At 51.1% G+C, this 17619-nt stretch overlaps 1 protein-coding gene across 1 annotated transcript; it reads right to left on the bottom strand.

Annotated features, from left to right (window-relative positions):
• Positions 1-5254: 5254 nt before the first annotated feature.
• On the bottom strand, positions 5255-7318 carry LOC119267952 (serine/threonine-protein kinase-like protein At5g23170). The gene has a single exon (XM_037549418.1). It carries the CDS (start codon positions 6607-6609, stop codon positions 5521-5523), a length of 1089 nt encoding a protein of 362 aa, XP_037405315.1. The 5' UTR covers positions 6610-7318; the 3' UTR covers positions 5255-5520.
• Between the last annotated feature and the right edge of the window lie 10301 nt (positions 7319-17619).

The raw sequence follows: 17619 nt of genomic DNA, 5'->3' as shown, positions 1-17619 counted from the left end.
AAAATCCTGCGAGACTTGAACCCCCGAGTATGAGACTGACAAAGTCATGCGTTCCAAATAAAATGGTCGGTCATGGATTTTTTGTTTGAAAAGCTGACTGCAGATATCATGATTGCGCATTTCGTCGAAATTCTGCCTTAGCCGGTAGGGCGTGTTTGATTGCCGTAGGGAGCCGGGTCTGGCTAGTTCAGCCTGGTCGAAGGAAAACAGCCTGGCTAGCTCAGCCTGGTCGAAGGAAAACAGCCTGGCTAGCTCAGCCTGTTTGAAGGAAGGAAAACATACAAAAAATCAACATCTGCACATTGTTTGGTTGCTCGCATTTAGGTCTTTTCGCATTAGGGTAGCAATTTTGACATACCGTTTGGTTTCCTACATTGACTCGGCTCACGCAACTATATGGTGTTTGGTTCCATGCAACAGATCATACAGTGGCGAACAGAGAAAATGGAGGGTAGGCTGGACTGCCTATGTCATGTGAATATATGTTATTTTGGACTGACAAATGACTGGATTAGGCCTTTAAACTGGTAGTAAAAACTATTTTGCAAAGCTGGAGGGGGGGCTTAAGCCTGTTAAAGCTGCCCTAGTAGATTCGCCGCTGAGATCATACATACACAACCGAAGATAGTTTAAACCATAGGCGTATGTGGACGGCGGTGAGGAGGCCCAACCTTGATCGAGGGTCACCTTGTCGTCCATCAGCCGGACAGTCACCCTTCATGAGCAACCGGTGTTGGTCCTGAGCTTGAACTCTTGCGGCACCGTCGGAAAGTGTTTGGTGAAGTCCAGGGGCATCGGGATGCCTCAAGATGAGGGGCAAGGATCACCTTGCAGAAGTGGGTTGGACCTCCCTTCTCATTGTAGTGGCCATAGTTACGGCGTTTTGCCACTAGGGGACTCCTCCGGCACCACGTCCTCATCCGTGGCCACCTCCTCAGGCGTGGTCGTCCCAACCTCCATGGGAGGTACCACCTCCTTGCCCTTGTTGTCCGTGTCGATCTGCATTACGAAGAGCGTGCAATATGAAGAGCATAAAGTTCCAAGGTTGATCACCATTAAAACCTACAGTCCATGACCCCTTTATTTACCCATCCTCACGGTTACTACTTACCCATCATCTCACTCAGTCATCTCTCTGTCTCTCACTCTCCCTCCTATCTACCACCATGAACTCCAGCAACAACTCCAACCCCTTCCCTTGGGGCATTGGATAGAGGGCTTTCTTCCTCGGGTGCTCGCTCGATGACTACGCCAAGTTCGAGAACACCATGGAAGTCTGCTCCAACTTCACCGGCATGGCAAACATGCAGAAAAGAGTCGAACGCGGGGTTGAAGAAGGCTAGAGGAGTTGAAGACACCGATTCCTGACCCAGCGAAGGGCGCTATGTCAGTCGACATCCTTTGTTGGGCCATGAATCAGGCCGACTTCGGTGAAGCCCGACAGAGGTCAAGGTGGGCCAAGTACAGAGAGTACATGCTTCCTCATGACCATCATGCCGCAACGTACTTCACGACAGGGACCGTGGTGGCGGTGGAGGAGGAACAAGAAGCGATGGCGATGGAGGAGGAAGAAGAAGTTGCGGTGGCCATGGTTGTAAGGGCGCCGGAGCCAGGACACCGAAGCATGCCAATCGATGTGGACTCCGGCGAGGAAGAAGATACGATGGTGCAACTCGAGGAGAAGAACAAGGGCAAGGGTAACCGCCGCTCCAAACGCCTCCAAGGTAGCCGAGGCTAAGATCTAAAACTACTGTGTAAGATTTTACCCCCAATCCACATTACCCTTGTACTCAATCTCGATCGATAACCTCAAATCCGTCAGTACTACGAACTCATGATGATATTATGATCACTCCTATGGCTATTTACCCTGATTCCCCATTCCCCTAACGTGGATCGAATGCGAATGAGTATGTGAGGAGGTGAAAAAAGTGCTTACCGCCATTGCCGTGCCAGAGGTGATGATGCGGAAGCCGGTGAAGGGGCCGGTGGTCTCCTTGCTCTTCTCCGATCTGCTGCTCATCGCGCCGTCGGTGAGAGTGGGAGAGGGATATGAAGTGGTGAGGGGGCGGTGAGGTAATAATTGTCGGCACTTCGGGAAGCAACATGACTTCTCGAGCGTGGCTCCACACGTGCAGTCCCCGCCACCCACGTACATTGAGCGGGCCTGATTCTGGAGAAACTGCCGACCTGAGCATTCCCAGCGAGACAGGCCCAGAGATACTTTAAAGTTCGTGCGATGCAGGTCAAATAGTGTATGCAGGCAACCAAACACGTCGGATTCTTCACGCGCGGGCAAAAATGCAGGCAACCAAACACGTCCATATATGACTACGTTGCTTCTCTTGCCTTTCCTCCTTTGCAAAAGATCAATCTGTGCATTCTATTCTACTACATCTTCTCGAGCGATTTAAGTATAGCTCTTCTGTCCCTAATCCACATTACCCTTGTACTCAATCTCGATCAGTAACCTCAAATCCGTCAGTACTACGAACTCATGATGATATTATGATCACTCCTATGGCTATTTACCCTGATTCCCCATTCCCCTAACGTGGATCGAATGCGAATGAGTATGTGAGGAGGTGAAAAAAGTGCTTACCGCCATTCTCGTGCCGGAGGTGATGATGCGGAAGCCGGTGAAGGGGCCGGTGGTCTCCTTGCTCTTCTCCAATTTGCTGCTCATCGCGCCGTCGGTGAGAGTGGGAGAGGGATATGAAGTGGTGAGGGGGCGGTGAGGGTAATAACTCCCGGCACTTCGGGAAGCAACATGACTTCTCGAGCGTGGCTCCGCGCATGCAGTCCCCGCCGCCCACGTACATTGAGCGGGCCCGACTCTGGAGAAACTGCCGACCTGAGCATTCCCAGCGAGATAGGCCCAAAGATACTTTAAAGTCCATGCGATGCAGGTCAAATAGTGTATGCGGGCAACCAAACACGCCGGATTCTTCACGCGCGGGCAATAATGCAGGCAACCAAACATGTCCATATACGACTACGTTGCTTCTCTTGCCTCTCCTCTTTTGCAAAAGATCAATCTGTGCATTCTATTCTACTACATCTTCTCGAGCGATTTAAGTATAGCTCTTCTGTCCCTAATCCACATTACCCTTGTACTCAATCTCAATCGGTAACCTCAAATCCATCAGTACTACAAACTCATGATGATGTTATATGATCATTCCTATGGCTATTTATCCCGATTCCCCATTCCCCTAACGTGGATCGAATGCGAATGAGTATGTGAGCAGGTGAAAAAAATGCTTACCGCCATTGCCGTGCCGAAGGTGATGATGCGGAAGCCGGTGAAGGGGCCGGTGGTCGCCTTGCTCTTCTACGTCCTGCTGCTTGTCACCGCCGTCGGTGAGAATGGGGAGAGGGGATAGGAAGTGGTGAGGGGGCGGTGAGGGTAATAACTATCGACACTTCGGGAAGCAACACGTCTTCTCGAACGTGGCTACGCGCGTGCAGTTCCTGCAGCCCACGTACATTGAGCGGGCCTGATTCTGGAGAAACTGCGGACCTGAGTGTTTTCAGCGAGATAGACCCATAGATACTTTAAAGTTCATGCATGCAGGTCTAATAGTGTATGCGGGTAACCAAACAAACCGGATTCTTCACGCGTGGACCTGATCAGACCTAACGCATGCAACCAAACACGTCCATATACGACTACATTGCTTCTCTTGCCTTTCCTCTTTTGCAAAAGATCAATCTGTGCATTCTATTCTACATATTCTCCAGCGATTTAAGTACAGCTCTTCTGTCCCTGTTGCATCTCGCCATTTAAAATTTGCTCACATGTATTAAATTGGAAAAGGTGGAAATAATGCTGGAATTCGCGTTGGTTCTCTTGTTTTCTAAGAACAGTTGCTGGAAAACGACAGCCACTGATTTTTCCTTCGTACAAAAAGAGCGGAAGAAATCTGAAGCAGGCATTATTCAACTAGGAATTTGTCAAATCAATTATGTCCTGCCGACCGAATCATCTACGGAGTTCCCGGCTTTATTATTCTCCCCAGCAAATAAAATAAACTTTTCAAGCTTGGACAAACCAAAGCAATAAATGGCCGTTAATAATACCACCAATAGATTATACCATTAATTAAACGAAATAAAATACAGATGCACCTGCACGGAAAGGCTTGCCAAATTTCTTTTCCAACAGGGAGTGCAATGTTTTTTCAATCACATCGAACTTATTTAAAGTTTGATTCCTCCGTAATTTATTCCATCTTATCTACAATAATCATTTGTCCTCTGATCACACACAAAACAAGTAGTATAAGGCCGCGTTCGGACTCCCTCCGCTCCGCGGCTCCGCGCCGGAGCGGAGTGGCTTGCTAGGTATAATACGCAGAGCTGCTAAAAGGGCGCTCCGCCGGCTCCGCTCCGCGGAGAGCGGCCGAACAGGCCCTAACTCTGAAGGATTGACATGTACAATGCTGTCCATGTACATTTCCTCAATGTCATTAGCTCCACCCTCAATCCACACAAGAATAAACCATAGCATTTCTCATTCGACAAACGGTGGCATGCATCTATCATTCTCGACTGGTATAATCTCTTGTCAGTTGCGTCCCCTCGACGGGACGTTTTGTGAATTAATAAAAGCTCGTTTTCATCGAGAAATGTAGCAGAAAATTGTAAGAAAGAGAAAGCAACTTGCATAAGAAAAGCAGACCCTCAGCAATATTATATACTCCTACTTAATACTCCCTCTGTAAACTAATATAAGAGTGTTTAGATCACTATTTTAATGATCTAAACGCTCTTATATTAGTTTATCGAGGGAGTAATAGGCAAACTTTAACGGGTGGGCAGTGCCTCCGTCAGACTAGATTAACTCCATCATCTTTGGGAGCGTATCAGCCCAAGAACTGCATGCAGTCAGCTTTTGTAGTTACACATGTACAGTATGTGCACTGTGCCTGCAGTTGGAGCAAAATAATGGCCATCTCATGCATGGCCAAAGCAAAAGCCTACTAGCAGCTGCCTCCTACTGCCTACCCCTGGGTTAACCTGAATCCATGAGCTTCCCGTGCCCAATTTCCCAGCTTCCTATCTACTCTTCCTATTAGCAGAACATGCCCTAGTTTGACAAGTGGTACTACTAGACCAGCTAGGCATCTTTTGTCACACACAAAAACAATACTATTATCGTGCTCCTGTTTCGAAAGAGTTTCGCGGAGGGTTCTTGATACAAAGATGAAGAAATGTAGTGTAACCGTTTTGTTGAAGTCAAAAGCAGGGGGGGCGGGGATTCAAACATGTGTGGGTGGGTTCTCCTTACAAGTTATCTCATCAGCAAATTCCAAGACAGTGTGTATGCACATGCCCAGCCAAACAGTCATACATTATTTAATCCAGTAGATGAACTACTCCCGGAATAACAATAGCAATCCCAGTAAGTTGATCAGAAGAAACAATCCAATTCTGGCACGATTTTGTATTGTAGAAAAAAAATTCGCACCGTTCCCATCGAACGGGCACCTAAGCATTGGGGTTTGCTGGGTCAGCCTATCCGAGTCGTATGCTGTTGGACCGGGGGCACGAGTCCGCGCGGCTCGGCGCGCCGCCCCCCTCCGACGACCCCGACAGCTCGGTGCACTCGACCTTGCTCCTCCGCGTCGTCTTCACGCGCAGTTGTACCCCCCACGACACCACGCGCCTGCACACCCTTTCCACCACGTCCCTCCCGCGGCGGTGCCACCCGCCGCTCTCCAGGGCGCCGCGCAGCTCCGACGCCACCTCCGCCATCGCTGGCCGGCGCTCCACGCTCTCCGACACGCACCGCGCGGCCACGGACAGGACCCTGGCGATCGCGGCCTCGGCGTCGGTGCCGGGACGGGGCGCGGCCACCCTCCCGTCGAACACCTGGCGCGCCAGCCCGGCGCCGATCAGCGGCAGCGCCCACGCGACGATGGACGACGGGGAGGCGTTCACGTCCATCACCTTGCGCCCGCTGATGAGCTCCAGGAGCACCACGCCGAAGCTGAACACGTCGCTCTCGGGCCCCAGCCGGCCCGGCTCCGTGTAGCTCGGGTCCAGGTACCCCATAGTGCCAGCCGGAGCCGGCCTCGGCGCGCCCGCGGCGGCGACCCTGACCGCGAGGCTGAAGTCGGCGAGGCGGGCGCGGCCGTCGCGGCCGAGCAGGACGTTGGCCGTCTTGACGTCCCGGTGTATGACGCGGGGCGCGGCGCCGTGCAGCGCGCGCATGGCCCGCGCCACGTCGAGCGCGATCTCCACGCGGCGCGGCCACGGCGGCGGCCTCGGGGACCGGTGCAGCAGGTCGTGCAGCGAGCCGTTGGGCATGAACTCCATGACGAGAAGCGGCGACCGCCCCGCCGCCGCAACCGCGCCGACGAGGGTCACGACGCCCGGGTGGTGGCGCGCGGCCGTGAGCACGGCGATCTCGTTGGCGAGCTTGGCCTCCCCCTGCGGGTGCGAGGCCTTCTTGACGGCGACGGTGACGAGCCTCCTGCCGTGGCCGGCGCCGCCCCTGAGCCTGGCCCTGTAGACGCAGCCGTGGCTGCCCTTGCCGACGACGTTCTTGGCCGCGAAGCCGCCGGTCGCCGCCTCGATCTCCTGGTAGGAAAACTCCTTCATGCTCTTGGCGTGTTGCTACCTGCCTGCCTACTGACTGACCTACGGTCGGGTTCTTGGTGGTGCAATGGTGGCAGTGCCGTGTGTGAGCGGAGTGTAAGCAACAGAATGCTCGCTGCTCGCAAAGCAGTGGGAGGAGTAGTAGCAACTAGGCATGGAATAAAGGGAAAAGAAGAGGCGAGGAAAGGTAAAGGCAATTGATCAAAGGTGGTAAAGGTTGGTGATTACGTGTTTTTTAGAGGGAGGGAGGGGACGGATTTTGGAGAGGGATGATGATGCTTTTGCTTGGTCTCCTAAAGGATGATGGAATTTGTCTTCGTAACAAGGAGAAAACAAAACAAGAAAGCAAATATGGATTACTTGCTGTCTCTGCCTCTTCCTCACACTCCCCTCTTCTATCTACTGCACCGTCTCTAAAAATAAAAGATAGAAAAAGGCGGTGACACGGCGGGTCGTGGTTCGGGTCGTCGAGGAGTGGTTGCGATGGGTACAAGATCCTCGCAGCAACACAACAAAATCAGCAGCAGAGGATGTCTATTGTCAGCGCCGAATGTGGGCGGGCGGGCGGTCCGGTTTTCATGGCACGGATACATATATATACCCTTGTTGGGGCGACGCCCCCACCTGATCACGATGTGACGGGGGCAGAACTGATTGACTGACTAGCTTTAGGCCCCGCTTGGATTCCCTGTAAAGTTTTACAAGCGTATATTGATTACCCCTGTAAATTACTGGAGATCAGTAAAATACAACCGGATATATAAGGGGAGTCTACAGCGCGCTTGGTTCGTCTTGTTTCTCACTTGGTTCAGGGAGTGTTTCCATGCGTTGTGTCGTTGGCGGCGGGAACACAATGAACTGGAAGGCCGGCGGCCGACGGTGCCAGCTAGACGCCCCCACCATGCCCGTGTTCCTCGGCCCTCCCTGTGGCGGAGCGGGGCCACGACGGCTGCGGGATCTGGCTGCAGTGCCGGCGCGTGGAGGTGCTCCGGCGGCGGTGCGAGAAGGCGCTCCGGCGACGTCACGGACGCGGCGGCAGCGTCAGCCCGAAGCTCGGCGGCGATGTGGCAGGACTGCAAGAGGCGACGGGCCGACGGCCCTTGAGTTTGACAGTGGTGTCTCCGGTGAAAGGCGGCGGCTGCGGAGCTTGCTTTGGTTGCTGATACGAGGAAAAACGACGGAAGGAGCAGTGTTTTGGAAACAGGCGGATTACCAGCGGATTACAACTGTAACGTAAAACCAGGGGTAAAATTTACAATGCGGAAACGACAATCCAAGTACTCCGGAGGTATTTCGTTACGGAGGTATGTTTTCCACGTGTAATTGGCTGCAAAACGACCAACCAAGCGGGGCCTTAGGTTTCTTTGGTTGGTTGTTGTGATATTCTTCCTACGTAGCCACCCAAACCTCAATCACCATGCACTACGAACAGAGGACCAGACTGTTTTGTTCCAGGTCAAATAGTCGTGACATGTTGGCATCCCACAAAAAGATATGTGCTTAACACTCGTCCTTTAGAGCAATTTCAACGGGCCGATCCAAACGGATGTTGATTTCGTCCGCTTTTTATCCGTTTGGATCAGTCAGACGGATACGGATTTTCCGCCCGCTTCCGCATTCTGGCCTGCGACCCATTTAGACGGCGCAAAAAAATGAACGCATGCATATTTAAAAAAAGAGAAACTACATCAATAAAACATTAAAGCCGGCCACGAAGGCCGGCGAGAGTCCACGCGTCCACATTTGCATTTAAAAAAATAAAAACAGCCTAAACTACGAGGCGACGCGCTGCCCTAGGCGTCGTCATCGTCGTCCTCGGGGTCCGTGAGGTTGATGAGCTTCGGCGCCGGCCCGGCCCAGGCGAACGCCGTGTTCCAGAGCGCTGCCATGTCGGGCTGTGCCGGCGCAGGCAGTGCCGAAGCGGGGGGCTGTGCGGCCGCCTGTGCAGCTGCGGCCTGGCGCGCTTCCTCCTCGGCCTCGCGCGCCTCCTCCTCGGGGTCGCGCTCGAGCATCTCCTAGTACTCGCCTCGCCGACGCTCCTCTGCCAGCCGGCGCTGGTGCCACATCTCGAGGTAGGCCTACTCCTGCGCCGGCGTCGCCCCCAGCCAGACCGGTGGCACGGACACCCACTCGCGCACCACTCCATTCCAGGAGAAGCGCGCGATGGGCTCGGGCTCGGGCTCCGGCTGCGGCTGCGGCTCTGGCTTGATGGGGGACGGCGGGGCCACCGGCGGCACCACGCTGTCGCCCGCCGCGGAGAGGGCAAGGGCCTGCGCCATTGCCGCCTCGTAGCAGGCCTCCTTTTCTGCCTCCGCTCTGCGCCGTTCGTCCTCTTCGCTCTCACGGTAGACGCCCGCAAGGGCCGCCTGGTCCTCCTCGCGGACGACCAGTGGCGTTGGCCTCCGGTCGACCTCGCGCACGCCCCGGCACCTCGCGTCCTCGTGCTCGAAGGCGAACCACCTCGCCCAGTTGGGCGAGTCGGTTGCGTAGGTGGAGTCGCGACGCTGCTTCGCCGTCAGCAGCGCCCGCCGGCGCCGCACCTCCTCCGCGTGAGCACGAGCCGACCGCGGCGCCGCCGGCACTAGATCCTATCTGGATCCAGATGCCAGTCGTGCGGCAGCGTCACATCGGGATACGGCAGCGGCTGGCGGTTCTGCCAGTGCCACTCTGCCTGGTGCACTGGCATGCTGACGCGCTGCCTCTGCCGGCGAGGCGCCGGCGGGGGTGGGAGAAACTCAGAGGGGAAAGGGGTGGCGGGGGACTTGCCCTTGGCCTTGCTGCCGCTGGCGCCGGAGAAAAGACCCATCGTCGCTGTGGTTGCGGTGGCTAGGGTTTGCCGGCGACGAGGGAGCAAGGGTGGGCAGATGGGGACGGCGAGTTTGGATGAGGACGGCCCCGCCGCACGGTCGGCTTAAAAAAGGACGGGCGCCGTCGCTGAGGCGTGGGCCCGTCGTCATAAATTAAGCTGACCGCGTGGGCAGCGGGTAGTTGGACGATCGCCATGTAGGGACGCGGCGGACAGCGAGAAGGCGCGCGAAGCGTCCGTTCAGCGTCCGCGCCGATGCATTTGGGGCGCAAATGCGTCGGCGCGGACGCGACGCGGACGTGATTTGGGTTTGGGTCGGCGCGTTGGGCCGCCACTTTTGTCTGCGCCGACCCAAATGGATACAGGCGGACGAAATGGGTCGGCCCTTTGGAGTTGCTCTTAGGCTAGTCATAGTGGGAGTAACTTAGCAAAGTAACAAAGTGCATTCCGAGAAATTTTTGCTTATGTGACATGTAGTTAATGAGAAGTGGTAACATAATATGTTATTGTAACATAGCGCTTTCCAAGACAATATGAATCTACAAGCTAATTACTGAAGTCCTCTATGACACTACTACTATGTTACTACCTCCGTCCTGGTTTATTATTCCCATAGTATTTAGTGTCAAATTTTGATCATAGTTTTAACTAATAAAATGTCAATGCATGTCACAGAAAATGATACCATTGAAAACTATGTTTAAGTACAAATCCAACGGTATGATTATTTATGACATGCATCAACATTTTATTATTTTAATTTATGGTCAAAATTTGACACAAAATATGAAAGGGACCAATAAATCAAGACGGATGTAGTACTTTGCACTACAAAGATAATAACTTAGACTAGTGTCATATGCATGACACTAATATAAGTTACTCCACACTATGACCAGAGTTGATCATAGTGAAAGTAACGTAAGGCTAATCGAAAGTGCAACTAATCCTAGGGTAGTTGGTCATAGTGGAAGTAACATAAGTTACTCCCCACTATGACCAGCCTTAGATTTAACCTAAGCTATATATACCCCTCCACCTCCTTCTTCATTTGTGAGAGAGCCATCAGAACATGTCTACACTTTCACCATATATTTTCTGAGAAAGAACTACCTACTCATGTGTTGAGATCAAGATATTCCAATGCTATCATAAGAATCTTTATTTCTAGCCTTCCCCGAGTCGCTTTCCACTCAAATCATCTTTCCACCATAGCCAAATCTGAAAGAGAGGGTTGAGTATTGGGGAGACTATCATTTGAAGCACAAGAGTAAGGATTTCATCATCAACACACCATCTATTACCTTTTGGAGAGTGGTGTCTCCTAGATTTGTTAGGTGTCGCTTGGGAGCCTCCATCAAGATGTGGAGTTGAAACAAAAAGTTTGTAAGGGCAAGGAGGTCGCCTACTTCATGAAGATCTACCCGAGTGAGGCAAGTCCTTCGTGGGCGATGATCATGGTGGGATAGACAAGATTGCTTCTTCGTGGACCCTTCGTGGGTGGAGCCCTCTGTGGACTCATGTAGCCGTTACCCTTCGTCGGTTGAAGTCGCCATCAACGTGGATGTACGATAGCACCACCTATCGGAACCACGCCAAAAATCCCCGTGTCTCCATTGCGTTTGCCTTCTCCAAACCCTTCTATTTATCTTCATATGCAATGTTTTACTTTCCGCTGCTACACTCTTAGAATTGCATGTGTAGATTGATTGCTTGACTTGTGCTAATTGCTAAAATCTGCCCACAACTAAAATTGGGAAATGATCGATTTTTATTTGGTCAATTAGTCTAATCACCCCTCTGTAGACATACTTTCGATCCTACAAGTGGGATCAGAGCTTTGGTCTCCATTTACCTTGATTTATATAGTTCTGGTGATCATAGCCTTGGTTTTATAACCTAAGAGAGTGTGGCGTCTAGCGAGGGAAATTACGACCGTAGAGGTCCTTACTTTGATGATACAAATTTTGCTAATTGAAAGCATAAGATGAAAGTGCATATTCTTGGTCATAACCCCTCCGTTTGGGCTGTTGTGCATATTGGCTTGCAAGGTGATTTCTTCGAGGATGGAAAAGAACCGGTTTGTGAAGCGATAATGGAAGAAATGAAGATGTTGCAATACAGTACTCAAGATTGCGATATTCTCTTCAATGGATTATGCCCCCAAAGAATTCAACAAAATCAGCCGCATTGAGAATGCAAAGAAAATTTGGGATACTTTGGTTGATATGCACGAAGGTACCGAGTCCGTCAAGGAATCCAAGTTGGATGTGCTTCAAAGTCAACTTGACAAGTTCAAGATGAAGTATGGTGAAGGAGTCGCCGAAATGTATGATGCGGCTTGAAGCTACGTCGGTATTTCCCCAAAGAGGAAGAGATGATGCAGCACAATGACGGTAGGTATTTCCCTCAGATATGAAACCAAGGTTATCGAACTAGTAGGAGAACCAAGCAACAACACGTAAACGACACCTGCACACAAATATTAAATACTCGCAACCCGACATATTAAAGGGGTTGTCAATCCCTTTCGGGTAATGATGCCAAAAATTGGCAAACGGACATGAATAAATTATAGTAGATTGATAGATCGAACGCCAAATAAAATAAATAAGAATAAATTGCACCAAGGTATTTTTGTATTTTTGGTTTAATAGATTTGAAAATAAAAGCAAAGGAAAATAGATCGCAAAGGCAAATAATATGAGAAAGAGACCCGGGGTCGTATGTTTCACTAGTGGCTTCTCTCGAGAAAAATAGCAAACGGTGGGTGAACAAATTATTGTTGGGCAATTGATATAACTTCGAATAATCATGACGATATCCATGCAATGGTCATTATATAGGCATCACATCCAAAATTAGTAGACTGACTCCTGCCTGCATCTACTACTATTACTCCACACATCGACCGCTATCCAATATGCATCTAGTGTATTAAGTTCATGGAGAAACGGAGTAATGCAATAGGAACGATGACATGATGTAGACAAGATCTATTTATGTAGAAATAGACCCCATCGTTTTATCCTTAGTAGCAACGATACATACGTGTCGGTTCTCCTTCTGTCACTGGGATCAAGCACCATAAGATCGAACCCACTACAAAGCACCGAGGGAGCCCTGGATTATGGGGTCCTCGGGTGTCCGGGCTATGTAGCATGGGCCGGACTGATGGGCCATGAGGATACAAGATAGAAGGCCTTCCCCCGTGTTCGGATGGGACTCTCCTTTCCGTGGATGGAAAGCATGACGTCCGGATGTGTAGTTTCCTTTCTTTGTAAACCGACTCTGTACAACCCTAGGCCCCTCCGGTGTCTATATAAACTGGAGGGTTTATTCTGTAGAGGCTATCACAAATCACATAGGCTAGACATCTAGGGTTTAGTCATTACGATCTCGAGGTAGATCGACTCTTGTAACCCCTATACTCATCAAATACAATCAAGCAGGACATAGGGTTTTACCTCCATTAAGAGGGCCCGAACCTGGGTAAACATCGTGTCACCCCTGTCTACTATATCCTTCGATCCTTAGACGCACAGTTCGGGACCCCCTACCCGAGATCGGCCGGTTTTGACACCGACATTGGTACTTTCATTGAGAGTTCCATTGTGCCATCGACGGTGGGATCGATGGCTCGCCTCGTCATTAATGACAACATCACCTCAGGAGAAACCCTAGCTCCGGGACAGCTCCTCCAGCTCGGCGGTTTCACCATGGGCGCCCATACGGCCTTTAAGCCAAGGGCGTCCCTCGAAATCGCTAAACATCGTCTTCATGTCGGCCTCGAACACCCCGAAAAGATGGATCCAATAGATATTTCATCTTTAAACGAACTACTTGATCGCATCGCCGGCCTGGGAGTAGCAACAGACTACGGTCGGATTGGAAGAACAGGCCGATGATACTTCTCCCCCAAGTTGAGAACAAACTATGTTCAGATTTTTGCACGAGCCAAATACCCATCTTCGGGAAGAGACCTCATGTCCTCCGAACATAGAACCGGGCGTTGAGCCCGAAGACCGCCAGGACGCTCCGGACCCTGGACCGGTGACTTCAGAGATTCTTCAAATTTTGGGTACAACGACGGGTCAGGATTCGGATTTCAGCCCGCCCACCCACCACATACAATATTCCCCAAACAACTCAGGTCCTCCAGATGTATGCGACCTAATGTACGTGCAGCAACAACCTGAGGAAACAGTCCACCACTTTTGGGCCAGGTTCCTCCTTGTTAAAGACATGATCAAGGACTGCCGTGACGACGACACAAATTCAATATTTCGTCGCAATTGCACGGACGAGGGAATCCTTAACACTCTCAATCGCCGCCGCATACCGCACTTTTTAGATCTGGCACGCATCATCCAGAAGTTTAGTGCAATGGAAAGCACCTAGAAGGCACAAACAGCTCGATGGGATCCTCCAGCCTTCAAGCAGCCCACCGGACGGACAAAAAGGATGCACCCCTATGGGGTACTCGATCATCATCCCATGGACAAAAAGCGAAGCCCTTTACGGGACACAGAACTGTCCTCGACGACCTGCTCGATAAACCTTGCAAGATACACACAATGGCGAATACCGAACCAACACATAGCATTCGGGCATGTTGGGTACTCCGGTAGGTGGCTAAGAGCAGTGAGGCCATCCTCACCAGCATTCCTCAAGAGAGGCACTCTTCGGAAAACGCCGATCTCAATGTTTTTACGGTCTTCGAGACCTCTTCTTCCAACAACCGGCGCAAGAGGGCGTTGCGCGACCTTGCCGAAGTCAACCAGGTAGCGGCAGTAAATCCTTGGAATGACATGGCGATAACCTTCACTGCCGACGACGAGCCAAGGGCCAGATCAGTCCGAGCACCAGCCGCTTTGGTCTTAAATCCAATAGTAGATGGCTTTCGGCTCACAAAAGTACTCATGGACGGTGGCAGCGGATTAAACCTCATCTATGAAGACACAGTCCAAAAAATGCAGGTGGACAAAAGTCGCATTGAGCAAAGTGGCACCACTTTCCGAGGCATCATCCCCAGTCAAGAAGCAATAAGCTCGGGGAGGATCAAACTCGACGTCGTATTCGGCACGCCGGAAAACTATAGGTATGAAGAGTTGCTCTTCCATGTAGCACCTTTCCACAGTGGATATCATGCCCTGTTAGGGCGAGAAGCATTCATCCGCTTTCAAGCCATACCCCATTACGGGTACATGAAGCTCAAAATGCCAGGGCCCAACAAAGTTATCACTATTACCAGTGATCCGGATATATCACTCCACGCCGAAAATAAAACTGCATCACTAGCCCTGGAGGCGCTATCCGAGACCCTGGCGGCCGAGGAACTGACTACTCTGCACTCTACAGTGGACAAGGACGATGTAATCCTCGACAAGAGGCCCAAATCCACTTCCTTTAAACCAGCAGACGAAATAGTAAAATTTCAAGTGCACCCAATGGATCCTAACAAAACTGCAGCCATTGGAGCGCAGCTGGATCCAACGATTGACGCCGCCTTAAGAGCTTTTTTGCGCAAAAATTGGGACATCTTTGCCTGGCATCCTTCGGATATGCCATGAATCCCACGCAGACTAGCCGAACACAGCCTCAATACAATTAAGAGATTTAAACCAGTCAAGCAAATGTTGCGGCGCTTTTTCGAACCCAAGCGACAAGCCATGGGGGAAGAGCTAGCCAAACTACTTGAAACGGATTCATTAGAGAGATCAAACACCCGAACTGGCTAGCAAACCTGGTCATGGTGCCAAAGAAGGATAAGTCTTGGCGCCTCTGTGTTGATTTCAAAGACCTAAACAAGGCTTGCCCTAAGGACCCCTTCCCACTGCCCCGCATTGACCAAATCATTGATGAAACCGCAGGGCACGACTCACTGTGCTTCCTCAACGCATACTCCGGATACCATAAAATTAAGATGAAGGAATCCGACCAGGCCGCGACGGCATTCATCACTCCATATGGGCCTTTTTACTTTAACACTATGCCTTTCGGGCTCAAAAACGCCGGCGCCACCTACCAGCGCACGGTCCAAACATGCCTGGAAAAACAAATTGGCAAGATAGTGGAGGCATATGTAGATGATGTAGTCATCAAAACCAAACATGTCGAATCATTGGTGGACGACTTGCGCCTCACATTCGACAACCTCTGAACATATGACATACGGCTCAATCCAGAAATATGTGTTTTCGGCGTCCCGGTCGGAAAACTGCTCGGGTTTATTGTTTCCAATAGAGGAATCGAAGCAAATCTGATCAAAATTCGAGGCTTGTCACAATTGGCGGCACCAACAGACCTAAAGTAGGTCCAAAAACTAGCTGGGTGTGTGGCAACCCTGAGCCGCTTTATCTCCAGACTGGGAGAAAAGGCACTACCACTTTATCGCCTGCTCCGACGTACCGATCACTTCGAGTGGACGAACGCGGCGACCGGGTTGGAAGAAATAAAAACTTTGCTAGCAAACAACCCAATTTTGGCCGCACCAAACGCCAGCGAACCCATGCTTCTGTACGTTTTAGCAACTCACCAAGTAGTGAGCACTATGCTCGTTGTCGAACGAGAGGAAGAGGGACACAAATGCCCACTCCAAAAACTAGTATACTACGTATCGAAGGTCCTTACACCATGCAAATCCCGATACCCGCACTATCAAAAGATAGCGTATGCGGTCTTCATGGCATCTCGAAAGCTATGACACTACTTTCAAGAGCGCTCGATCACGGTGGCCTCTGAAGTACCACTCAATGACATCATAAACAACCGAGACACCACCAGCAGCACTGCCAAATGGGCCATAGAGCTCTTACCATTCGAAATAATATACAAGCCACGCCAAGCTAATAAATCTCAGGTGTTGGCTGACTTTATCGCCGAATGGAAAGAAGCCGAACTCCCTAAAGAGTACAACACATACTCCAACTGGGTGATGTACTTTGATGGCTCCAAAATGCTAGCCGGGCTGGGGGCTGGGGTCATCCTAATATCCCCTATAGGGGACATAGTCCGTTATGTATTACAAATCATGTATACGGATTCCAATAATGCAGCTGAATATGAAGCGCTCCTGCATGGACTCCGGATGTCTGTTTCTATGGGCATACAATGCCTCGAAGTGCGTGGGGATTCGAACCTCGCGATATCCCAAATAAATGGAGAATTTGACGCAAAGGATCCAAAGATGGCGGCCTACCGCAATGCCATACTCAGGATATCCGCTCGATTTGAAGGGCTCGAGTTTCATCATGTGGCTCGAGATAGTAATCAGGAAGCTGACATCCTTGCTCGTCTGGGCGCTAAACGCGACGCTGTCCCGCCTAACAAGTTTTTGGAAAGGCTTTTCAAACCATCTGTGGTATGGCAGGACGAGAGTAGAAATAACAGTCCGGCGCCGATCATACCCTTGGACGCCGAACATGACTCGGATATCATCAGGGGCTTGAGCACCGAGCCAACACCCTCCGCTCATGTAATCATGGAGGTAATTTCTCCATGGACCGAGCCCTTCTTGGCCTATCTTAATAGGCAGGAGCTCCCTATTGATCAGAACGAGGCCCGTCGCATAGTTCGACACTCTAAAGCCTATAAAGTCCACAAGGGAGAGCTCTACAAGAAAAGTACCACCAGAGTCCTTCAAAGATGTATCTCCGAAGAGGAGGGGCGACATCTCTTGGCCGAAATACATGTTGGCCCCGGTGGCCATCGCGCCGCAGTCCGGGCCCTAGTAAGTAAAGCCTTCCGTACAGGCTTCTTCTGGCCCACGGCCCGAGCGGACGCACTGGCCCTCGTACAACGCTGTGTCGGATGCCAGCTTTTTGCCAATCAAAGCCATTTGCCGGCCACTGCCCTCAGAACAATCCCCATTACCTGGTCTTTCGCGGTCTGGGGGCTAGACATGGTCAGACCCCTCAAAGGGGAAGCCATAAGAAAAAGTATCTGCTGGTTATGGTGGATAAATTCACCAAGTGGATAGAGGCCAAACTGGTAAAAACGGGAAGCCGGACCAGTGATCAATTTTATATCCGGTGTTGTACACCGTTATGGCATCCCGCACAACATCATTACTGACAACGGTTCTAACTTTACAACCGACGGGGTGAAAACTTGGTGTGCTAATCTGGGCATTAAGCTTGACTACGCCTCCGTTTATCACCATCAAACAAACAGTCAGGTTGAACGGGCTAACGGCCTGATAATGA

This window comes from Triticum dicoccoides, chromosome 3A (assembly GCF_002162155.2).
Source record: "Triticum dicoccoides isolate Atlit2015 ecotype Zavitan chromosome 3A, WEW_v2.0, whole genome shotgun sequence".
Classification (NCBI taxonomy): Eukaryota; Viridiplantae; Streptophyta; class Magnoliopsida; order Poales; family Poaceae; genus Triticum; species Triticum dicoccoides.
This window is presented reverse-complemented; position numbering and strand designations above follow the sequence as displayed.

Excerpts from the sequence above, each read along its gene's own strand:
- LOC119267952 (XM_037549418.1), bottom strand. The coding sequence starts at position 6,609 with ATGAAGGAGTTTTCCTACCAGGAGATCGAGGCGGCGACCGGCGGCTTC.